The sequence below is a fragment of the Dipteris shenzhenensis genome, chromosome 26, assembly GCF_047967505.1.
Source record: "Dipteris shenzhenensis isolate YYH24624 ecotype China chromosome 26, Dip_SZ_1.0, whole genome shotgun sequence".
NCBI classification, from domain to species: Eukaryota; Viridiplantae; Streptophyta; class Polypodiopsida; order Gleicheniales; family Dipteridaceae; genus Dipteris; species Dipteris shenzhenensis.
In genome coordinates, this window is record NC_141621.1 from 11,951,128 (window position 1) to 11,976,550 (window position 25,423).

General features: G+C 44.0%; 2 protein-coding genes across 2 annotated transcripts; both read left to right on the top strand.

Annotated features, from left to right (window-relative positions):
• Positions 1-3,342: 3,342 nt before the first annotated feature.
• LOC147884674 (pentatricopeptide repeat-containing protein At2g33680-like) lies at positions 3,343-8,647 on the top strand. Its single transcript, XM_087397075.1, has one exon. It carries the CDS (start codon positions 3,764-3,766, stop codon positions 6,605-6,607), a length of 2,844 nt encoding a protein of 947 aa, XP_087253201.1. The 5' UTR covers positions 3,343-3,763; the 3' UTR covers positions 6,608-8,647.
• A 13,298-nt stretch (positions 8,648-21,945) lies between these two features.
• LOC147884675 (pentatricopeptide repeat-containing protein At2g33680-like) lies at positions 21,946-25,056 on the top strand. The gene is made up of 2 exons (XM_087397195.1): positions 21,946-24,055; positions 24,227-25,056. The coding sequence occupies exons 1-2, from the start codon at positions 21,946-21,948 to the stop codon at positions 25,054-25,056; spliced, it is 2,940 nt and encodes a 979-aa protein (XP_087253321.1).
• Positions 25,057-25,423: the final 367 nt, after the last annotated feature.

A 25,423-nucleotide genomic window follows, 5' to 3' on the forward strand; every position in this document is an offset into this window, starting at 1 on the left:
GTTGGGGAAAGTGGGGACACGGTGAAGGAGGGGGGAGAGAAGGGAGGGGCATGGGGCGGGGCAAGGGGAGGGGTGGAGTGGTAGCAAGGGTTGGGGGAGGGGGGGATGGGGGGTATGGGGGAGGGCGACGGGGGTCAAGTAGGGGGAGGGCAAGGGGGAGGGAGGGCGACGAGGGTGGGGGAGGTTGGAGGGGTTAGGGCAGGGGAAGGGGGCATGATGAAACCCTAAAAGTAATTAAAAGGGATGTCAAAACATGATGGGCCCTTCTAAAACATTAAAAAAAACCCTAACTCTCATTTTTCAATGGCAAGAGTGAAGAACACTGCTAGACCCACTAGACGCCGCCTCCACCCTTCCTCCTCTAGCTCCACCACCTCCATGGCATCCGCACACACGAACCTATCTGAGTCCGATGGCGCCTCCCCCGACTCTTGTGAGCCCTCCCCCAACTCTCGTGAGGTCTCCCAGGGCTTTTGTCCTCAGCTTCAACCTTCCCCTCAGCCTTCTCCCCAACCTTTCCCTCAGCCTTCTCCCCAACCTTCCCCTCAGCCTTCTTCCCAACCTTCCCCTCAGCCTCAGCCTTAGCCTTACCCTCAGCCTCAGCCTCATCCTTCCCCTCAACCTTCCCCTTAGCCTTCCCCTCCCCATGATAGCCCTCTCCGGATCGAACAAAATGTGTTCGATAACCTCTCGGGCATAGAGAGGCTTCTTGAGGGCCAATAGACTACCAGGAAGAGCACCATCTTCCCTCTCCCGGAGATATAGCCCATCGTAGAGATGATCCCTGTGCCCATGAGGAGGGTAAAGTGGACTCCAAGGAAGCCCCATCCCAAAGAAGGCCAAAGCTCCAGACGTGAGCGAGAGGAGGACTCGGAGGAGGACCAACGTAGACAAGAGCAGCGGAAGAAGTTCAAGGCAGACAGGAGGCCGTGGGAATGTGTTCGAGCACCTGTAAGGCCCCCACCAAGAGTCAGGAAGCCATACAGAGCAAAGCGAGGAGCACAGGCCCTGAGGGAGATCAAGCAAATGCAGAAGACCACTGACAACTTGATCCTGCGTGCTCCCTTCCAATGTGTGGTATGAGAGATAGCATAGGGATACAAGGATGACGTGTGCTTCAGCACAGGAGCTATGGGGGCGCTCCAAGAGGCTGCGGAGCAAGTGACCATCGCTCTGTTTGAGGATGCCAACTTGTGTGCCATCCATGCAAAGTGCGTCACGGTCATGGACAAGGACATGGCTCTAGCAAAGCGGCTACGGAGTGACCCAAGTTTGATGCCCTAGATTCTCTTGCAGCCCACTCTTAGGACTTAGGCCACCCCCTACCCTTGAAGGCACTATCTTGTATCTAAGGCCGAAGGGCCGATTTTTTTAAATAAAATATATCGACATTCTCTACACTATCGCATTGTTGTGTATTGTCCATTTCTATGACTGCAGTAACTGATCATTTTAATGTAAGTTTTGAATTTTGTCAAATCCTAAAGGAATTTCACCGTCGCGCAGAAGGAAAAAGTGTTCGGCACGTCGCCAGGACCCAATGCCCAAATTGGCACCATGGTGGGTTTTGGGCTTTCCGGGGTCCTGGCGACGTGCCGGATACTTTTCCCTTCTACACGATAGTGAAATATCTTCAGGATTTGATAGAAATGAACTCTCGATACCTAGAATTGGTGAAAATGATACTAAATTGGCTAGAAATTTATTAAATTAACACAATTAAAATGATGGAGAAAATATATCATCAATGACTTAAACAAAATACAATGGAATTTATGATGAGCAATGATAACTTAAAACAAATAATAAAGACATTTAGTCATGTATCCATTTAAATATATGTTTATATATACAAAAGGCCTCACAGGCTATCTTTCTTCTTGGCTAGTTCGAGTACATCGAGAATAGGGGTCTTTGAATCCCCTAGTGGATTCCTAGATATAAATCTAGCCGCAACAGCACTAACATCCTCCTCTCCTGCTGCCAAAGACATAGCCGTTGCCGTCAATGCCCTGCCATGAATGTTCGATCCAAAGGCATTGATAGCAGCCATGCGGTGTACCAAAATGACTTTGTTGGCATTCCGAGCAATGTTGGAGTATTCGATAGTGCGCGACAATGCCTTGCACTTCAGCAGCTCCGAAGGACCTCGAGGAGAAATTTTGATGTGAAAGACCACGATATGCTCTGCAACTTTGCTAAGGTAATGGGCCAAAGAATGATCTCGCCCAAATGTGATGCAAACATTACCCCGTCGAGATGAGAATTCATCAAGCTCAAACGCATCCTGCAACAATTCAACAAACATTAGAAGACCGACAAAACAAATTATATTGAAAGAACATCAAAATAAAAAATATTGTTCAAACTTACCACTACAGCGTCGTCGACTTCTATCCCTTCCTCATTTGCAATGTTGATGGAACCAGGTACTGTGTGATGTTCCATTTGGGAGGTGGACGCTTTCTCCTGACCTGTGTTGGAGGTGGAAGCTTCTGCATGAGAGCTCCATTGCCCCATGATGATGATGATGATGATGATTGATATGTAGTCGACCACTGACATGACTATGTTGTACTTAGTACTATCATCTTGCATTTTTTGCATTCTGCATTGGTGTGGATGCTCGTTTAGTAGCTACACCCTCATAGCTCGTTTGTACCAGGATTTTCATAGTCTCATAGACCCATCGGTCTTCTGAAGACTTTATTAAACTTTCTCTCTCTCTCTCTCTCTCTCTCTCTCTCTCTCCCCCTCCACACACACACACACTTCTATTATTTATATATATATATATATATATTTGTGTGTGTGTGTGTGTGTGGCTCCATCCCTCTGTGCTAATGTGTTGACTCACTAATGTGCCAAGTGGTGCAGCCTCTTGCCCGCCATGCCACGTGGTGCCACCTCAGTCACCCTCACCTCTGGCTTTATTTGGGATCTGCCAGCTCCCAGGATCGTGCCACCTCACCAACGCTTTTGCCCCAGATTTGCTAGTAGCCGCGGCGGTCCTTTGCAATCATCATGATCTAACGACTTCTATGTTCTTGCATCTTCATGCCAACGGCCTATGACGTGGCACGTGCCACGTGTCTGGCCACAACGGCGGCGAACAGTGTGCAAGCTTCGGAACCTCCTCTAGATCTAACGGTGTGCATGCTCCAAAGCATTCTGAACCTCTAGCTCGCACAGACTGCCACATGGCCCCATACACTGACGTGGCCATGAGCAACATCTGCCACATGTCCATGCTGGCTGACGTGGCCCCCACGCATATACTCCCGCGCTGCCCGTCACAACTCTCCATGTCTGCGCATGTACTCCGCCGTCAGACTATGGCTCTTCCCAATTCGCTCTGCTCTGGTCTGCTCTAGTCTGGAGCCACATGGCACTAGCGCGCACCCCCAAAGAAGAAGAAGATCACAGATGCAAGGACTAGCCCATTACAGGAGGCTTGTCAACGGCAGCCTCAATCATTTGCTGCGAACTCCTTATTAGTAAACATGTCGGAAACCATGCTTCTGAGGCGATCAGTGCTCTCCTCAGAGCTCCAAGGGTTCATAGACCGCCGCCTTGGGTGCTGACTCGTCCAAATGCTGAGCGTAAGCGCTCTCAAGGAACGTAATATGTCTCCATGTTTGCGGTTAACTGCATTCCACATATTTCTTCTTGTTTGTTCTGAGGTAGTTTGCTCTGTTGAGCTCGTCTGTCGATCTCCGAGCTGTGTGTTGTATTGGAGAGTCATCTGCTTGATGATTTTGTTATGAGCCCACAGATTAGGCTGCCCCTCTTTGGTACCTCCTTTGGTGCAGGCACTGCCGGAAACGCAGTCCACAAGAGGTTGCCTCGGCGGAAGAAGAGTAAAGAAATCCCTACCCATATAAGGGAACGTTCAAAAGAGGTTACAGTGTTTAGAAAAAACAATTTGATGCATATGCATGTAAAGCGTGGGAGGATGGCGGACGCTCGCCATTTGTTTGACAGCATGCCACAGCACGACCTGGTATCATGGAACATTGTGATCTTAGGCTATGCCAAGCAGGAAGATGGTGCACAGGCTTTGGACATGTATGCAAGGATGCACGAGGATGGCGTCCAACCAAATGCTCGAACTTTTGTGTCGACGTTGAAGGCTTGCAGTAGCCTGGCAGCATTAGAAGAGGGGAGGCAAGTACATGGAGCGTTTTTTAAAACAGGGGCTCTGGCAAAAGGTAGAGCCATCCACTCCCAAGTATTGAAGAGTGGATTTGAGTGGGATTTATTCGTAGGAAACGCTCTAGTTAATATGTATTCGAAATGTGGGAGCATGGAGGATGCACGGTATGTCTTTGATGAATTGCCTAATCGTGATGTGGTTACGTGGAATATCATGATCCTGGGGTATGCTGAGCAAGATGACAGTGCATTGGCTTTCGGACTGTATGATCAGATGCATTGTGAAGGTGTCCAGGGAGACCATAGAACCTTGGTCGGCACATTGAAGGCTTGCAGTAGCCTGGCAGCACTGGAAGAGGGAAAGCAAGCTGATGGGAAATTTGCAAAAATAGGGTCCCTGACAAAAGGTAGGACCGTCCACTCCCAGGCACTAAAGAATGGCTTTGAGTCAGACGTTTTCATGGGAAACTCCTTAGTGAATATGTATGTCAAATGTGGGAGCATGGAGGATGCACGGCATGTGTTTGACAATTTGTGTAAGCGGGATGTGGTTACATGGAATGTCATGATCCTGGGGTATGTTGAGCAAACTGACTGTGCACTTGCTTTGGAATTTTATGGACAGATGCACCGGCAAGGTATCACAGCAAGCCCTCGAACCTTTGTTGGTGCATTGAAGGCTTGTATGAGCCTGGCAGCACCGGAAGAGAGGAAGCAAGGTGACAGGAAATTCGAGAGGGGGTGCCTGGCTAAAGGTAGAGCCATTCACTCTGTTGCAGTAAAGAGTGGTTTCGAGTTAAATGTATTTGTGGGGACCACCTTGGTGGACATGTATTCAAAATGTGGCTGCATAGATGATGCACGGCGAATCTTTGATGAATTGCATCAACGTAATGTGGTTACATGGACTGCCATGATCTTGGGGTATGCTGAGCAAGAAGACAGTGTGCTAGCTTTGGAATTCTATGCACGGATGCACTGGGAAGGTGTCATAGCAGATAAGTGGACCTTTGTTGGTGCAGTGAAGGCTTGCAGTAGCCTTGCTGTACTGGAAGATGGCAAGCACGTCGACACAAAATTTGTGAAGACAGCTTGCCTGGCAAAAGGTAGAGCCATTCATTCCAAAGTAGTAAATCGTGGCTTTGAGTCAGATTCATTTTTGGGAAATACCTTGGTGAATTTGTATGCAAAATGTGGGAGCATGGAGGATGCACACCGAGTCTTTGACGAGCTGCCTCAACATGATGTTGTTACATGGAATATTATGATCATGGGATATGCTGAGCAAGAAGATTATGAACTGGCTTTGGAATTTTATGCACGAATGTGTCAGGAATGTGTTCCAGCAAACAATCGAACCTTTGTTGGTGCATTAAAGGCTTGCAATAGTTTTCCAACAATGGAAGAGATAAAGCAGGTTCACCTGGAATTCATACAAACAGGATTCCTTGCAAAAGGTAGAGTGATCCACTCTGAAGTAGTGAAGTGTGGATTTGAGACTGATGTATTTGTGGCAACCACTTTGGTTGGTATGTACACAAAGTACTGTGTCATGGAGGATGCACGGCTGGTCTTTGACAAATTGCCTCATCAAAATGTGGTTACATGGACAACCATGATCCTGGGATATGCTGAGCAAAGAAAAACCGAAGAGGCAGTTACACTTTATATGCAAATGGAGGAGGAAGGTCTGTCACCAGATAGTTTGACCTTTGTTGCCATCCTCAAAGCATGTGGCAATACAGCAGCTCTAGAAAGTGGAAAGGAGCTGCATTCTCGAATTAGCCGGGTTGGTTTTGAGACTAGTGCAGTCGTGGCAACCAGTCTTATTGACATGTATGCTAAATGTGGGAGCATGGTTGATGGCCAACACTTGTTCAATGCATTGCGCACGCTGGATATTGTTTTATGGAATGCATTGATTGCAGGGTATTCTTGTCAGGGAGAGAGTAAAACCGTGCTCCTGCTGCTGGAGAAAATGATTCAGAAAGGCATACAACCAAATGGGGTCACGTTTCTTAGTGTTCTCTCTGTGTGCAGCCATGCGGGTCTAGTGGACAAGGGCCAGGAGTACTTTCATGCTATGAGCACACTCTACGGCATTATCCCAACTATTGAGCACTATGCGTGCATGGTAGATCTCTCTGGCCGTGCAGGCCAATTGGAGGAGGCAATGGGAATGGTGGAGAAGATGCCTTTCCAACCTAATGTTGTTGTATGGTTGACCGTGTTGGGGGCTTGTCAAAAGTGGAGGAATGTAGAGATTGGAAGGAAAGCCTTTAAAAATGCAGTAAGAGTAGATGAAAAGCATTCCGCAGCATACATCTTGATGGCAAACATATATGCTGATGCTCATATGCAGGAGGAATGTGATAACTTCTTAATAACAAGAAATAATTTCCGGAAGCCAGGGCAGACCTGGTGGACTGACCATAGTATGGATTTGTGGTAGAAGGCAGGAGACATCTATAAAGCAAAGACGTGTTCATAAACATGTCTTTCAAGCTGAACAGTAGGAGGATTTTGGAGGCTGTGGTGCAGGATAACTGTGATGATGGAAAGTATTTGCCCCATGTCTAGTGCCTGTCTTCATGTGTTGGAAGGAATATGTGGATGATGAGAAGAATGGTGCATCATGTTGGGATTGTGAAGCTTTGGGGGAGCACATATGCCTAGTGTGCATTTTAAACGTTGTAGAAATGAGACGATCTGCTCTCATGGAGTGTCTTGCTTCTTCTCACAGTAGACCAAGGTATGGATACTTCGTGCAATCACCTCAGGCTCAACTTTCTTATCCCCTGTGGTAAGAGAGCACAAGGCCACTGGAATCTGTCTTAGAACCTCTTTTCTTAAAGGAGGAGCAAGGAGACAATCTATGTGAGCATGATCAATTACCGAAAAGGATGAAGGTGGAGTCTTTTCAGATGAACAGATAAATGTCGCATGCCTTCTAGGGTAGGCCAGTACTTTTTCTATGGATCATGGACTGTAACTCGTGGGAGCTGCTCTGGCACCTGTCTTGAGGTTGCAATGCATGGTGGGACCTGGGTACCTTGTTCAAAACACTGTTCACGTGTGGACTGTTGGCAGTTGTCCTGACCTGTTGTGGCTATTTCTGATGACCCATGTGGCATATGCGGTTCTTAGACTTGGCAACAGCTGACAAATCGAGATGGAGTCCACATTGGTGGGCTGTTCTGGTAAGTCATCTGAGAAGGCATCTTGGATGCATCGCTTGTATGCCTACAGTACGCAACCATATGTCTCTGGATCACTTCTCCCAGTGAGCAATCCTCAGGTTCAGACGTCGAGTCTTCCCAAAGTACAAGTTGTTGTCTGGATTATTGTGGCCACCTCCCACCTGTGAGCCCTGAAATGAAGTGGGCAGATTAGAGATTACAGGCAGTCTGCAATGTAGCAGCATTCATAGGTGCTGCAGCAGGACCTGCAAAGGACACCATACGTGTACGGAACTGTTATGGCGGGACAGACAGTATGGGGCCATTCATGAGCCTGTACCTGGTCTGCGGCAGCATAGACAGGTGGATGGAGCAGGCAGGAGGCTGCAGGATGTGCAGCAGATGACTGTAGCAAAAGGCGGGTCAACCAGACAAGTCGGCAGACTGCTGGGAGCAGTCGGATCTATACAGGAAGTGTGCAGGCCAACAGGCACCTGCCACTTGGTTGTTCTGAAGGCTGCTGCAGGTTGGAAGTCACGGACTGCATCTGCCCAGTCTGTGGATCTGCTGGTCGTTTATACCCTGCTTAGGGTTGTCCAGTTCAGAGAGCAAAGAGCTCTGTATAATGGGCCCATTGGGGGATATTCATGTGCCATGTATTGGCTGCACACTGGAGCAGCAGGGAGGCCAGGGCTAAGGGTCTACAGCGCCTCAAGGCTCACATAGTGGCTGCAAAGAGGAGCAGCAAGGAGGCCTAGGATTAGTACAAGAACAGTACCTCACCATTGGTTGCAGTGCATAGCAGCAAAGAGTTCTGATGGAGCGGTATTTGAGGAGCCCATTAAGCTCCATAGAAGCCTCAGACTCACAGAATTTTGGAGGTGCCAGGAGGAGGTAAAAGACAGTTCTGAGGTGCCAGTTTGAGCAATATATGTTTGTTGTGTCTACTCTACTGTGCACGGTGTTTTGGGCTACATGTATACAGATTCTTCTGTTGTTGGGGGAGCATTGGCTACAGCAAGCAACCTCCGTCTCTGTTTTCTAACAGGGTATCAGAGCCTCTTGAGGAAGAATTTCAGTTAAGGTCAACTGAAATTCTTTTTCGATTCTTTCCCCTTGAACGCTCCCACCATGGAAGGACAGAAGATCCCAATGCTCTGATACCAATTTTAAATCTCTCTACAAAATCATTGTCGATTCTCTTGCCTCTAGCTGGCTGAGCAAGGCTCTCTGCTGAGAAAACATAGTCTCTTTCTCTCTCTCACACAGCACAAGGGCCCGGGCCCAAGACAACTTGTCGGGCTGGACCCCGCGGAAGGTTTTTTATTCATTCAATGAAAACTGAGTACAAAGTTCAGCTCACAGGCTGCCTGCCTGAAAAACATACGTGAATCATTTTTACAAAGAGCTCACAAGAACAAACTCTCTTGGCAACATGCCACTTGTCTAAAATCTAAACTATCTCTAGTTACATGCCTCAGAGGGCAAAAACTCTAGGGTCTTCGTAGCCCTTGGTCACATGGACATCTCCTGGGGACCCACTGGGCTCCATAGCGCTTGGGCAATCAACCCCTCGTAGAACCTGCAGCCATGAATGAAAGCGCACATAGCCATGGCACCCATTAATTGTTAGCGCTTTTGCATGCAAATAAATTTAGACTAATCCTAGTCTCTGTGGGCGTCCCCACCAAGCAAACATGTGCACATAAAAATTACTAATTCTGTGGTTGCAATCCTTTCTAGCCGTAATTAAGGACTTTGACCAGGGGCTCAAAGCGCCTTAATTAATGCTAGAACTCTCTGACTAGAGTCGGTAGTGATCTAGATTGATCGGAGTCGGCCTGCTTTGGTCAAAGCCAAGTCTTGTTGACCGAAGTTAACTCTTTTTGACTGGAGTCGGAGGTTCTTTGGTTAACCGTAGTTAACCCTCTTGGCATACGCCTAGTCTTCCTAATCGAGATTAGGTCGAGGTTAAGTATCTTTGACCAAAGTCAATAATTTGATCAATTGAATATAACTCTTTGAACATAATTAAATAAAATAAATGAAAGACTCTTTAATTATGATCAAATAAATGGTCAATTGAAACTTTGACTTTGGAATATTTACAACTTGGTGACAAAGATCACAAGTGCATGGAGCTTAAGTTGGAGGTGAGGGGACCTTTAGAAGGAGATCTCAGTTTCAGCATGTGGAAATCATCTCCTACGTTTGGAGGACATGTTCCTTTTACGAGAAGGAAGGGAGTCAAACAGGTGTGCCTTAGTGAGAAATTACTTGTTATGTCAGTTGCATCTACCTTGTGTTTATTCGAGGATTTTCATTTCAAATGGTGAGGAAGATGAAGAGTTACCAGATGCTTTGCTACCTTGAGGCTCAAGAAGGGGGCGAGAACGTGGGGAGATGTGTGGAACCAGAGGGAACAAAGATGGACGTAAGAGAGAATTGAGACTATACTTCAAGATTGACGTTTTTGACTTTATGGCTTCAAGAGAGGGAGAACACAAATTCGGGATAAGAAGTCCTTGTTGTAGACGGGGGTTAGAGAGTCCATCTGTTAGGGGGTTTCATTAGCTACACCAAAATAACTTAACTCTTATTCCCGTATTCCCACTTCACCCTTGGGAACCGACAACCACCTCAACAGAATGTGGTTGATAAAGGACCCACCCAACACTTGGAGGTCTCGTTTTAAGTGGATCTAGAACCAAGACATTCCGGAGGAAATTCTTGTCTTTTGTTGTTAATTATACAGGTTGTAGGACTGCAACCATAGGCAAACACAATGATTTATGCGAGAGGTGCAAGAGGCCCCCAAAAGACTTCGCTCACTTGTTCATGAGTTGGAGATTGTCGAAGGAGTGTGGGAGGGGCTCTATTTATTTTTCTAACATGGTATCAAAGTCTTGAGGAACAATCACAAGTGCATGGGACTTGGAGGTGAGAACATTTAGAAGATCTCAGTTCAAGCTTATGAAAGTCATCTTTTACATCTGAAGAAATGTTCCTTTTGCGAGAAGAAAGTGATCAAGAGTCAGACATGTATGCCTTAATGAGGTATCACTTGTTGTTGTGTCAGTTGCATCTGTTTAAGTTCTATTCCAAGAATTTGATTTCAAATGGTAACAAAGATAGGGACTTTCACAACTGATGAATCAATGTGGTTCTCAGTGATTTGGGGGGTAGATGGTTACCAGATCCTTTGCTAAAACAGACCTTGAGGTTCAACAAAAAGAGGGTGAGAACGATGTGTGTGAAGGTGCATGGTGGAGAGGAAGAGAGAGAAAGAAAGAAAGGAAGTCATATTAACGTCTGCAGGAGACCACATGGGTCTATGGGACAAAGTACAAAATATCAAAAAGACTTACAACATCTGGATAAACCAGAGTGTCGAGGAGTGCACATGGCATCTCAGCTCGACTATTATATCACACCGATACATACTAGGATCATAAAGCTAATAGAAGTGGCCTTCATAACATCAGTTTAAGATTGAGAGTCTTTAGGTTTAGATTTGAAATCTCTAGTTAGTGTTGTTCCATCTTGATACACATCCTTCATTTTGGTGAGCTCGACGCTCCTCTGCTTGAGCTGAGTTAAGGTGAGTTCCAGAGATCCAAATCCTTGTGCCCTTCAACTTGTTTGTCTATCGAAGAACTTAATTCTTCCCACTCTCTCCTTGAAAAACACTTGTACTTGCATTCCTGTTTCGGAGACACAGCCGATATCATTATGATCCCACTCTACTTGTGGTATTTCCTTCTTGAGACATGCAATCCTCTCGTCTGCTATGTAATCCTCTTCTTCATTAAAAGGGCCAGGGTAATCCTTGGGCAGCCCTCCAATGCGTAGTATCTTCTTATTGTGTTCTATAGCCTGCTGCTCTTTTACTTTTGTGTACAGATATGCTTTGTTGAGTTTGATGTCCGCAACAATGGCCATCTCTTCCTTGGCTGAACTCACCTGAGTGTTGATCATTTCCTTGACCTTGGAGACAAGAGTTGGTGCTGGTGTAGATGTGCGGAATTTCTCCATAGCTTCTGCAATAATTTCTTGCTTGCCTTTGTTCTCCATCTCGTTCACCTTTCTGCTAAGAGCTGCAACTAGTAGCTTGAGCTCTTTGACTTCATGCTCCAAGTGGTAAATGTGCTTGTGAGGGTCTAATCCGATCCTTTTCCTGTAGGTCAAAGCATAGGGGTTGGGTGTTACTGCAATGTCAGAGTAAGAGGGCTTACTCGTGGTGAAAGTCTTCACCTTCGGGAAATCCATGGTGGCCTTGCAGATTCTCCAAGCCCTTCACTGAAGCTAACCCCCCAGGCTGAGCCAAGGGCTCAGCTCAGCCGGGGTAACAGGTTGTACGGAGGCGACGGCTATGTACGGAGGCAGCGACTATTGTACGACTTTGTACGAAGGTGGAGACTGTTGTACGGGCCCTGCTGTATGATGACCTGTGTATGGTGACAACGAGCTAGGACGATGACGACCTGTGTACGGGCTAGTTGGTACAGAGGACGGTGATGAGCTGTGTATGGCGACCTGCTATACGGTGCTGTTGTATGGCCACACAGAGAGAGAGAGAGAGAGAGAGAGAGAGAGAGAGAGAGAGGAGGGGGGGGTAGGCTAGGGAGAGAGATAATGATACTGAAAGAGAGACATAATGAAATGGAAATGAAATAGCAAGAGCAATGAACAAAATGAAAGTACTCACATGTAGACCAAAGAGCTTGTAGGCTTGATACTTGATTGATTTGACACTACACAAGTACAACTCTTATATAGAGCACACACACGTATATGAACACCAATGCATATGGGATAACTAGCAATGTGACACGTGGCATCCATAGGATGCACTAGACTAGAACTCGCACTAGAACTCACTAGAACACACCAAATTGACTCATCTTGACTCCATTTCCTAACACCTTCCCATGGAGGAAAGGTGAGTGACTATTGGAATGGAGCCAAGAGCAAAACATGAAATGACAGTCATCAAACTATGTAATGATGGTCTAGAACTAGACATGGCTCCCATGCTATCTCAAGGCAAGTGAGCATGGCTCAGAGGCTAGTGAGCATGGTATATAGACTCAGAGGCTCATCATGCATGGATGTATGACCAACTCAGAGGTCTAGGAGACCAATGCACCAACATCTTGGAGTTCACACGCCAGGTCTAATAAATAGACCTATCAAAGCCAATGCATGGCTCCCATAGTACATCCCCCTCTTGGGGCTTCAGGGACTTATGAGGGACATGGAGTCACACACAAGAAAATAAACAAATGAATACATCATTTTAGAAGGACTATTCAAGGCAGACCCTTTTTCTAAGCGTAGCCTTTAGTGACAAGTATGGCTTTGTACTTGTCAATGGTACCATCATGCTTTCTCTGGATTTTATATACCCACTTCATGCCTACGGGTCTTGCCATGTCGCAGATCCACTAGATCCCATTTGCCATTTTTATGAATTGCATTGCATGGCTTCCTACCAATGTTCATCTTCTTGAGCTTCTTCAAATGAAGCTGGCTCATCTACATCATAGAGAGTGCTCCTGTAGGCCACATTTGTATGCTCTCTATCATTTCTTACACCAACCGATGCCTATTGAGAGGAACTAAGAGCCTTACTCTATTGCAAAGTACGGATACACAACATGGAATTGTTCTAGTTTGTTCCATGGATGCTCTCTCTTCCTGTATTACTTTTTCCACTTCACATTTATAATGGGCTGATTTTAAGGCTAATGTTCTACCTCCACATGTTATCCATTCGGCATTACAAGTAGATGGTTTCAAGGATCTCTGTATCTAGCAAAAGTAAACCTTCAAACAAATATTGGGAGTTGTGTCTCATCTATCTCTTGAATTCAACAATTTTCTTGAGGTGAAATTTCTACAAGTACCACCATTTCTATTGTCAAAGATCCAAAGAGATAGTAGCCTTAGTGCCAATGCTATACCCCACAAATTTGCAATTGACGGCCTTTTCCATCCATATTCAAATGGATTTCTCCCATCAACACCCAAAAAATCTAGGGATGGGTTAGGTGGGAGAGGACACATGGCATCATTTCATGTGTCTAGGAAGTGGGGAGGAGGACGCATGGCATCATTCTATATAAGAAGGGGATCATTTTGGTCCCCATCTTCAAGCCAAGAGAAAAAATGGGTGTAAAAAGATCCTTGGACTACTTCGTCTATCTAGCATTGAGTAATAACAAGAGATTCCATAAACCCATGCTAGGCCCTTAGCCTCATGAGAATAACCTTCCATTCACTTGTGGATGAGAAGTGCTCTTTGGTAAAGGGAGTCGTGTGAAACAGATAAGAATAGATACTACATTGCACCCAAAAAATCTAGCGATGGGTTAGGTGGGAGAGGACACATGGCATCATTTCATGTGTCTAGGAGGTGGGGAGGAGGATGCATGGCATCATTCTATATTTTCCAATCCTAAGAGAAGGGGATCATTTTGGTCCCCAAGGTCTTGAAGGCAAGAGAAAAAGTGGGTATAAAAAGATCCTTGGATTACTTAGTCTATCTAGCATTGAGTAATGACAAGTAGATTCCATAAACCCATGCTAGGCCCTTAGCCTCATGAGAATAACCTTCCATTCACTTGGGTTAGGTGGGAGAGGACACGTGGCATCATTTCATGTGTCTAGGAGGTGGGGAGGAGGATGCATCACATCATTCTATATTTTCCAATCCTAAGAGAAGGGGATCATTTTGGTCCCCAAGGTCTTGAAGCCAAGAGAAAAAGTGGGTATAAAAAGATCCTTGGATTACTTAGTCTATCTAGCATTAACTAATGACAAGGAGATTCCATAAACCCATGCTAGGCCCTTAGCCTCATGAGAATAACCTTCCATTCACTTGTGGATGAGAAGTGCTCTTTGGTAAAGGGACTCGTGTGAAACAGATAAGAACAGATACTACATTGCCATGGACCCTGGCTGTCTTCCCGTCATTGGCCTAGGGCAACATGCCCTCCTAAATAGGACCATGAAGTGGCAGGTCAGAGAAAGTGTTGTGGGGTGGGGGCATACTGGGGTTGGTAGGTGGGTTTTCTTTTTTTTTTATAATATGGAATTGACTCACTTGTGTAAAAAATTTTATCTTAAAAAAGTGGAAGCCCATCTAGTTAACACCTTTCCTTCTTGTTAACTACCTTTGATGCATCTAACAGGAGCTCAAGGCATCACTTCTTTCCTTACCACAAAAGGCTAGTGCCTAGGCATGCTAATGGAATCAATTGTGCCTTCTTCATCATTCATTGGGATTCTAGTGGGGCTCCCATCAGTTTACCATTCCAAGGATATTCGTATCATGCCTCCCTATCTTTAAGATGGAGGGCCCACCCCCTTAGCATTGCTTTTCTTCAAGAAAATCTAATTGTTTCCCAAACTATATTCTTCAAAAAACTCATCTTGGCTTAGTAAAAGTTTAATTAGTTGTATTGGTAACTTGTTTTACAGTTGTAGTCTTGATAAAGCTAGCAATTGCCTAATATTAATTTGCAAAAGTGTTGATCCAATCTTATCTTCACTTGATTTTGATGGTCTAGGCTCCTTCCTTCTAATGTGACTAGCTCTTTAGAAAGTGATCTTTTTTCTCTAGGCATACAACCTCATTTGGATAGTTCCCCCTACCCCTTATTTCCCTTATATAGAGCTCACAAAGATTATTTTCATTGGGTCACTAGTGTGTATATATTTTAAAATTACTAATCTTATTACTAGCTATTTGAGGTAAATCCTTAATACCTTTAAAATTCTCTCTTAAGGAAAATCGAGCATAATTTATTTTAGAAAATCTCATACTTCATCCTTTTAAATTTGTAATTCATCCTTGGATTTTGCTATCATCATTTTAAGCACAGTTAGAAATATTTGTATTGCCAACATAACTCTTTGCTATGAAAACATTACTCAACTTTTTGCTACGTTAAAGGGATCTCTTGTTGCTCTTTCCTATGGTGTAACCTTTATTTGCTTTGTTACATATAGGTTAGAAAATCTAAAGAGGACTTATTTCTTCTCTCTTTTTTAGTTGTTTAGATATTTTGATGATATTGCTATAATTAATAATCTCAAGTTAATAAGTTTTAAGGACCTTTCAAACCTACATCCCCAAAAACCTCTATTGGATTCACTCACTTAATATAGTAGAAATCAAGGAGTATATTTCTAAGTCCTCTCTCTTGTTCTTCTTTTACTACAAGAATAACCTTCTTGCCTTTAAATTTACATTATTTCACATCTTCATTGATGCTCATGATTTTAAATTTGCTTGGAAAAAGGAAAAACTCATTTTCCCACTATTTCCTTCATTAAGGCCACGAGCAATAGACCTAAGATTTTAGATTGCTAATTGCCATCCTCAAATAAATAGGTTATCTGTGTCATTTATTATTCACTCAATCCTTCATAGAAGTCAAGGATATCCTCATGTTGGTTCACAAGTTCTCATAAAACAATGGCACTTCGTAAAACTATCAATTTTATTAATAATAAAATTTTCTCTAGCTTAAAGTGGGACAAAAATTTCCTGATTATTTTAATAAAAAAGATGGTAGGTCCATCAATCGCAAAACATAGTAGGCCCCTCATTATTTTAATTAAAAATATAGTAGGTCCATCGATTGAAAAGTGATTGGCTCACTAGCTCACTTTCCTTTCTTTTTTAGTGATGAGACTTGAGACAAGGCAAGTATACAAATGTTTTTTCGTAAAAGAGGGCAAGTACACACACACACACACACACACACACATTTCTACTTGGGTACACACTACCATGCATGCACACATGTACACACTACTACTTCCTTTCTCTCAGCATTTCATAGACATACACTCATATACATGCATACACACTCACTCACACATATCTCACATACACGTACATTCACACACTCTCACAGACATACACACTATGATAACTGATTTTAACTCAATCAGTACCACACCAAGCTCACATCCCACTATCTGGTATTATGCTAATGGGTCACTAATGCTCTCACTCACAATTATGGATGCATTCTATGTGTAATACAGGGTATTATCACTCTGACGGATGAATGACTTACTGTGGGTACATGCGTGAAGGAGCGTGAGCTATCAGTGTGATTGCATGGAGATTTTATGTACTTTAGCTTTGGTTTGGTGTGGGGTGTTCTGTTATGAGACAATAGATTGACATACTATGTTGGGTGTTTAGTGTAATGCAATATGTTGTTTTTGGTTTTTAATGGAAGCTTGAGTTTGTAATAACTCCTTGGGATACTCTTCAAGAGCACTGCTATAATGAGCTCCTTTTTGTAAATGCATAAAGTATGTTGATTTTGTATTACATTATATATTACATCAAGCTTCCTTTGCATGTAAGTGAGCCTACAAACTCATGGCAGCTTCCCAAGTATGTGTGTAGCTTTCATTGTGCAATCTTTCACTAGCTTTGATTTGGTCTCCAACGTCTATAGTGTGGGCTCTTTGGTTGTTGTTCGACTTGATTTGGGATCGTATTCTAGACTCCTTGCTTGTAATTCCTCTCAAGGATCTCATTAGATAACATGGGCTTGGAATTCATACTATTGTGCACTCAATGCTCGGTTCAAGGCTATCGGCCCACCCATGTGTAGAGTGTTGTTACGATTTGTACATTGCATGCACTCATCACTGTTGATGGCTAGTGACCTAACAGATATCCACAAAGCTTACATTAAGGTATGATGGTTATCCACAATGCTTAGCATTGAGATACGATAGTTTGAGTCCATTTTTAATGAACACACGACACTGGCACTGAGAATGCTGATGAGTATTACACGACGCCATCAATGCCATTGCTATTCCTCTTACTTCGCATGTCTATGTTTTCACATCACCTAGTGTGTGCTACCTTCTAAGACACAGACATATCGTGGTTTATCTGCCTTGGAGGTGCTTTCTGGTTGTTCCCTAGCCTTTTAGGTCTTGGGTGGTTCTTACTGCTTTACACAATGTGGGTATTTTCAGATGTTGCAACTCTGTGATGCCTCATCCTCATCCTCTCTATGCCTCCCTACCCTCTCTGGCTCGCTCTCTCCTTTTTGCCTTTCGACTCCCTTCCCAGCTCCCTTGCTTGTCTCGGTTGTCTTGCAGATGAAACGCTATCTCTGGCTACCTTAGTTCTTTGCTTTGAAAATATGGCTGCGGGTGGCGAGGCGGGTGGCTGTTCTACGGTTTTCCTGGGCATGCGCTCTATACTCTCATTCATGGATTTCCAAGGCGTGGCGAAGCTAAACAATGCCTGTTTCTCATGGCTGCCCTGTTGGTAGTTTCTAGTGTGCAGTTTTGCTGGATTGGTACCTGGTGTTGTGTGATTTTGCTGGGTTCTGCTATGTGTCGGTTGCTACTTCGGTGTTGCTTTTTTACTCCCAGGAAATGTGGACATGCAACTTACTATTGTTGCATGTTGATTTCTAAGGGGAAACAAAAAGACGAACTATGCTGGTTCCTTGCTTGTGTGAAGGCGGCTCGTTTTTCTTAGTATGCTGTTGTTTGACTTTCTCGTTCCTTACATAGCTTGGTTAGTCATAGAATTGTAGTTTACTGTGTTGCTGTGTAAGTCGCACAAGGTTTATTGCTGAGTTCGGCTCTAGGTACTTTGTCTTGCCTTGTGCCTTCAAAGTCGGGTCTACTTCTGAGTCGTTTCTGCATATGAGTTTCTTTGTCATTCTACAGTTGTGCCTTTGGAGTGTCTTTTGCTTTCTTGGCTTTAACTCTTGTGGATGTTATGCTGTCGTGTTTTGTCCTCCTTGTGATGGACTTTGTTAGTCGAAGCTCTGGGGTGTTCTCCTTGTTTACTAGCTTAGTTGGCATTTTGGTGGTGCAAGCATATCGTGGATGTGGCAAGTCATTCCCGGATGAAGCACCTTGGCTTCCTTGGAGCCTTTTTGTATGGCCCCATCGTGGTGGTCTTACCCATTACTTCATTTGTTCTTTGGTGCTTGATTCACTTTGGTCATGTTAGAAAATTGGTTCACACCTCATGGTAACTCGTCTCCACTGTAAGTCTTTGGTGTTATGAACAATGTCATTGTTATTTCAAGCACCTAAATTGCCATCAATGAGAAATTATTTGTTGGTTATGTCTCTTGTCTTCACAACCAATATCAAGATAGCTCATGTTGCGTCATGCACGAGAGACGTAAGTAGTTATAGAGCAACTAATGTGTGTGTGTGTGTGCACGCATGCACACATGCTCACCTGCATGCATGTGTGTGTACATGTGCATGCATGCATGCACATGTGTGTGTGTGTGCATGTGTGTCCAAGCATGCGCATGTGTGTGTATATGTGCATGCATGCATGCACCCGTATGTGTCTGTGTGCACGCTTTGGTTGTCCTTTGGAAATTCTCACAGATGGTGGAACCTCTTTTAGAAATGAACTAACTAAAGATGTGGTGCATAAGCTAAAGATAAATCATAGCATGTCCACGTCATACTATCCCCAATGTAATGGCTTGGCTGAGAAAACAAATGGATTGTTGTGCAATTCAATGGGAAAGCTTGTAGACACCAAGAAAAGGCATTGGGATAAGCACTGACGTGCACACACATGCAAAATCAGGACAATGGGATCCTTGTCACAATGCAAGCCCCATTGTATTATACAAATGGGGGCAGATTCTAAACTAGCTCCTCAAGAACTTTTTATTAGCTTCCAATGCTTATCCTTTTCAAACCCAAATATTTTAATGTGGATTAGTGATGAATATTCCCTCTCTTCACATGCTAATCTTACTATTAGTAAGATTCTCAGCACGTGTGCTTAAGTGTTGCCCATTTGATCCTTAAGCCCTGGAATTCTTCTCAATGAAACATTGAGGTCTTCATTATTTCACTAGTGTCTTCATTTCTAGCCACCCTAAATTCTAATGGCTCTCATCTGATTCTTCCATTAGTTTGCTCATCTATACTTCCTATCTACCTATTCTAAAGGCCCTTAATCTCAACAAGTTATTCCATACATATAGCTTGACCTAATGAGAAAGATACTTGAAAAGATCTTTTTTTTTCAATGAAGAAATTCTATTGAACTTTTAAGTGAAAAGGTGAAGATAGCCCAATTGAGATAAGATCAAAGAGATGCCAATGCAATAGTGTGCAAAGGGAGACTTGAAGTGAAAGCATCCTTTACCCACTCATTACATGAAGATGTCATGAAAGGCATACAATAAAAGGGTTTTAAATTCTTGCCCTCATAAATAAGAGGGGAGGGTGAAACATCTTGTGAAAGATTTCTACCAAGTGGAGTATAGACACTTGTCTCTAGACTATCTCATATTTGGCCTTTCAATGTGCAAAATATTATTTATACACACATGTCAACAAGTACAACTTCTCACCATCTCTCTTTCTCTCTCTCTCTCTCTCTCTCTATATATATATATATAGTAATTATTGCTTTGTCTTTACCTGTTACCTCTTCTGCACCCCCCCCCCTTTCACACACCTGCATAATTTTGATTGTTGAAGAACATCTCTCTCTCTCACACACACACACACACACACACACACACACACACACACACACACACACACACACACACACGCACGCACGCACGCACGCACGCACGCACGCACGCGTGTGCGCACGTGTGCGTGCACGCACACACAAATCATCTTCAAGGGACACAATTGCCTATGGCCTATGTTGACAGGTAGCAAGGGTATTCTCGTGGAATCAAACACAAGCAGCTAGTTCAAGTGAGTGACGGCCAAACCGAGTTGCTACTACTCTAGAACCTATCAATGCGTAGGCAACACACGTATGGATTGATTGACTTCTTTTAAGTACCATAGAATGATCATGATGAATGTAATAAGGTAGACGGTTTGTGATTGAGGACCATTCCCATTTACATTTAACGAGGAGGAAACCTGCATGATGCTGCGACTTATATTGATTGAAAGATTGATCAAGGGTAGTAATTCAAGTGGTAGTGGTAGTCTAACATCCAAGGGAGGCACATGGCATAGTTCAAGTTACAAAACCACCCTAAGGGCTCTAGGGAGATCTTTGTCCATCAATTTTCATCCAAGCCCTTTTTTTGACACTTACTATGTCTTCTAGTCTTTGAAATGTTATTTAAATTGTCACACATACTTAGCAAACATTTGGTTAGCTAGAAAGTTGCATTTCTAAATGTACTTTTGTTGCGATCGATCAAATAACCTGTATTTAGAATAGCATTCCGTTGTCAGTCTTGTAGAATAATCGTAAATTAGTGTGGCATGAACCATAAGTGAGAGAAGTTATTCCCTTAGGAAGAGGCTAAAGAGCGAGTACTCCTTGATGATAATGGGTTAGTGTGAGAGGAAAGCTTACAAATTGTGCCATAAGCCATCAAAAACTACATGTGACACCCTTTCTTGGGATTTCCCATGAAGATTTCCTTGATATATAAAGGCAAGTGTGGAAAACACCTTACATAGGAAATTGTATGTAGAACAATGTCTTGGTACTTCGGTGTTGCTATCATTTTGCATAATGACTTGTGACAAATTGCCATCACTTGGCCAAAGGTGCTCGTTTTAACATTTCACCCTTTGAATTCTACCCTTTTATCTTCTATTTTGCTGTCATTCTTGGTGTGAGTAGGACTTGTACATGGATTCATCTTCTTAATGTTCCTATTTTGTCGAGAAATGATCGCATTTATAACACTTTCGTTGCAAGTTGACGGAAACCCCAAAAAAGATGTGTTCCTTGAGTCCTTATTTTCCTATTTGAATCTATATACAAAAAAACCAAGAAGCCAGAAGTATAGTCACCCTAGTCTAGCAACTTGCTATTAAGCCGCCCTATACCCACACAACTTCTCGCAATCTACGGCAAGTTACAAGATAGAATTTGTTTGCAACTTTTAGTATAGTAGTGGTGGTACTAGAGTGGAAGTAAAGAGCACAAATCCGTCTAGTGCCAACCTCATTGCACAGATTTGAAACTACAAATGAGCATGTTGCTAGAAAAGAACAACATCAAAGAGGGGAAGCCATACTCGAAAGCTAAAACTCGAGGGGTTGGAGCCATTGGAGGGGGAGAATGTCCTCATGGTGTACGGTGGTATAAGACTTCAAATTTATGGACACTCTGAACACGAAATGCATATTTTTTAAAACGTCAAATGTCCGAATGTTGAACACCAAACGAACGTCAAACGGCCAAATGTTGAACGTTGAGCTCCTAATTGCAAACGTCAACTACTCACGTGGCAAGCTCTTCTCCTCCAAACTAACATGTGTCAAAAAATTGTTTGGGAGGGGATCATAGGCCGGGTTCACACCAGACCGCTGGTGTGAAGAGCTAATGTCCTAATTGGTCCAAAAGGAGCATGGGCTCGAGCACATGCATGTTTGGCCCATGGAGGCTGTTCACTCCATGGCCAACTCCTCCCCTCCAACCGCTACACTAAACACACGTTAGTAACATAAATTAGTAGCCTTATGACCGTGGGCTGGTGTGAACCACGACACGCGAAGGCGATGCCCCCATTCTATTTCCTTCTTTGCTGTGTTACTTCATCTCGTCTTGTGGAAGCTAGACTTTCGGGTTATGGTTGCAGAGCTTAGGCTGCTCCTCCGTAGTCATTCCTCTGGTGCAGGTAGAGCTGGAAATGCAGTCCAGAAGTGGCTGCCTCACCTTAACGAGGTAAAGGAAATGCGCACCCTTATGGAGGAAGGTTCAAACGAGCTTCCAGTTTTCAAGAGAAATAATTTGATGCATATGTATGTGAAGCGTGGGAGTGTGATCGATGCGTACCATGTATTTGAGAACATGCCAAAGCGAAATGTGGTGTCTTGGAACATTATGATCCTAGCATATGCCCAGGAGGAAGAGGGTGAACGAGCTTTAAAATTGTATGCACGGATGACATATGAAGGCCTCCAACCAACTGATCGAACCTTTGTTGCTGCATTAAAAGCTTGCAGCAGCTTAGCAATACTAGAAGAAGGAAAGCAACTTGATGGGAAGTGTGCAAAATTGGAGAGTCTAGTGAAAGGTAGAGCCATCCATTCCCAGGTGGTAGTGTGTGGCGTTGCGGCAGATGTGTTTGTGGGAAACACCTTAATCAACATGTATGTAAAATGTGGAAGCATGGAGGATGCACGGAGGGTCTTTGACGAATTGCCTGATCGTAATGTGGTTACTTGGAATATCATGATATTGGGGTATGCTGAGCAAGAAGACAATATGCTGGCTTTGGAATCGTATGTGCTCATGCACCAGGAAGGAGTCGTAGCAAACCATGGATCCTTTGGTGGTGCATTGAAGGCTTGCAGTCGCCTTTCAGCACTGGAGGAGGGGAAGCAACTCGATGCGCAATCTGCAAAAAATGGTTGCCTGGTGAAAGGTAGAGCGATACACTCCCAAGTAGTAACGAATGGCTTTGAGTCGGATGTATTCGTGGGCACCAACTTAGTGGATATGTATGCAAAATGTGGCAGCATGAAGGATGCCCATAAGGTCTTTGATGAATTGCCGCATCATGATGTGGTTACTTGGACTACCATTATCCAGGGGTATGCTGAGCAAGGAGATAGTGCACTTGCTTTGGAAATTTATGAGCGTATGTATCAGGAAGGTGTCACAGCAGATGGTCGAACGTTTGTCGCCGCATTGAAGGCTTGCTGTAACCTGCCAGCACTGGAAGTGGGCAGGCAAGCTGACAAGAAAGTGATAGGTAGAGCCATCCACTCTCAAGCTTTAAAGAGTGGCTTTGAGTCAGATATGTTTGTGGGTACCAGCTTGGTCGAGATGTATGTTAAATGTGGGAACATGGAGAATGCACAACTTGTCTTCGATAGATTTCCGTGTCGCAATGTAGTTACGTGGAACATCATGATCCTGGGGTTTGCTGAGCAGGGGAATGGTGCGTCAGCTTTGGAATCCTATGCACGTATGCACTATGAAGGTGTCAAAGCAGATCAGCGAACCTTTGTTGGTGCATTGAAAGCCTGCAGTACCCTGTCAGCACTGGAAGAGGGTAAGCGATTTGACAGGAAGTTTGTGAAAATGGTGTGCCTGGCAAAAGGTAGAGCCATTCACTCCCAAGTAGTTAAGAGTGGCTTTGAGTCAGATATGTTTGTTGGATCCACCGTTTTAGACATGTATACAAAGTGTGGGAGCATAGAGGATGCATTCTGTGTCTTTGAGGGATTGCCACATTGTAATATCATTATGTGGAATATCATGATCCTAGGGTATGCTGAGCAAGGAGAGGGAGTGCTGGCTTTGGATTTTTACTGCCGGATGAACAAGGCAGGAATCACAGCAGATCATCGAACTTTTGTCGGCACATTGAAAGCTTGTAGTAGTCTGGGAGCAATAGACGAAGGGAAGCAAGTGGACTGGAACTTTGCACAAATAGGTTGCCTGGTAATAGGTAGAGTCATCCACTTCCAAGTAATAAAGAGTGGCTTTGAGTCAGATGTATTTTTGGGAACTGCGTTGGTCGACATGTACAATAAGTGTGGCAGCATGGAGGATGCACACTGTGTCTTTGACAAGTTACCTTATCGTGATGCGACTGTATGGACTACAATAATCTCAGGTTATGCAGAGCAAAACGACTGTGTGCTGGCTCTGGAGTTGTATGCACAAATGAACCAGGACTGTGTGACAGCAGATCATCGAACCTTTGTTGCAGCATTGAAGGCTTGCAGTAACCTGGCAGCACTAGAAGAGGGGAAGGAAGTTGGTGAACATGTTAGAAATGTAGGCTGCCTGGCAAAAGGCAGAGCCATCCACTCACAAGTTGTAAAGGGTGGCTTTGAGCGATATATATTTGTGGGGAATACCTTGTTGAATCTGTATGCCAAGTGTGGGAGTATAGAGGATGCAGGACGTGTCTTTGATGAATTGCCTCATCGTGATACTGTCACATGGTCCACCATGATTTTGGGTTATGCTGAGCAGAAAGAAATTAACGAGGCTTTTAGGTTATATGCACAAATGCAAGAGCAAGGTTTGCCACCAGATAGCTTGACCTGTGTTGCCATTATGAAAGCATGTGGCAACACAGCAGCTCTGGAGATTGGGAAAGAGCTTCATTCTCAAATCAGCAGGTTTGGTTTTGACACTATTGCAATTGTGGCAACCAGTCTTATTGGCATGTATGCTAAATGTGGGAGCATGCTTGATGCCCTACAGTTGTTTGATGATTTGCCTTCTAGGGATGTCGTGTCATGGAATGCATTGATTGCTGGATACGCCTTCCAGGGAGAGAGTGACCTTGTGTTTCTGTTGTTTGAGAGAATGAGGCAGACAGGCATACAGCCAGACGGGCTGACGTTTCTTAGTGTTCTTACAGTATGTAGTCATGTTGGTCTAGTGGATAAGGGCCAGGCATATTTTCAAGATATGAGGAAACAGTCTGGCATTGTCCCAACTGTTAAGCATTATGCTTGCATGGCTGATCTTCTTGGCCGTGCAGGCCAAGTAGACGAGGCAGTGGCGATGGTGGAGAACATGCCTTTTGAGCCTACTGTTGTTGTATGGTTGACTCTGTTGGGTGCTTGTCGTAAGTGGACGAATGCAAAGGCTGGAAGGAATGCCTTTGAAAATGCAGTGAGGCTAGATAGAAAAATTTCTGCACCATATGTCTTGATGGCGAGCATATATGCTGATGCTAACATGTGGGAGGACTGCGATAAGATGAGATAATGGGAAATAGTGGCCAAGCTTGGCAAGAGTTAGGAGAGAGCTTTGAACTGACCTGAGTGGAGTGGTGCATATATTTCTGATCAGGGAGAGAGGAAGATGAAAGCTCTTTCTTTCAATATGGAGGTTAAAGGATTGACAGTTTTTGGAGGAATCTGTGATATAGAAAACATTCACTTGGTACAATATGAAGCGGGCGGTGGCTGTGTTCCTTACCAATTGTAAGATATGTAAGCTGAGATCTAGTCTCACAAGCCCATATGTACTAACTGATTTCAGTGCAAAGGTGTAAAAGACTAACTGAAATAGGGAGATATTCCACATGCGCCATACATGTGAGGTGATGAGTCAATAGTGGGTGCAAGCATCC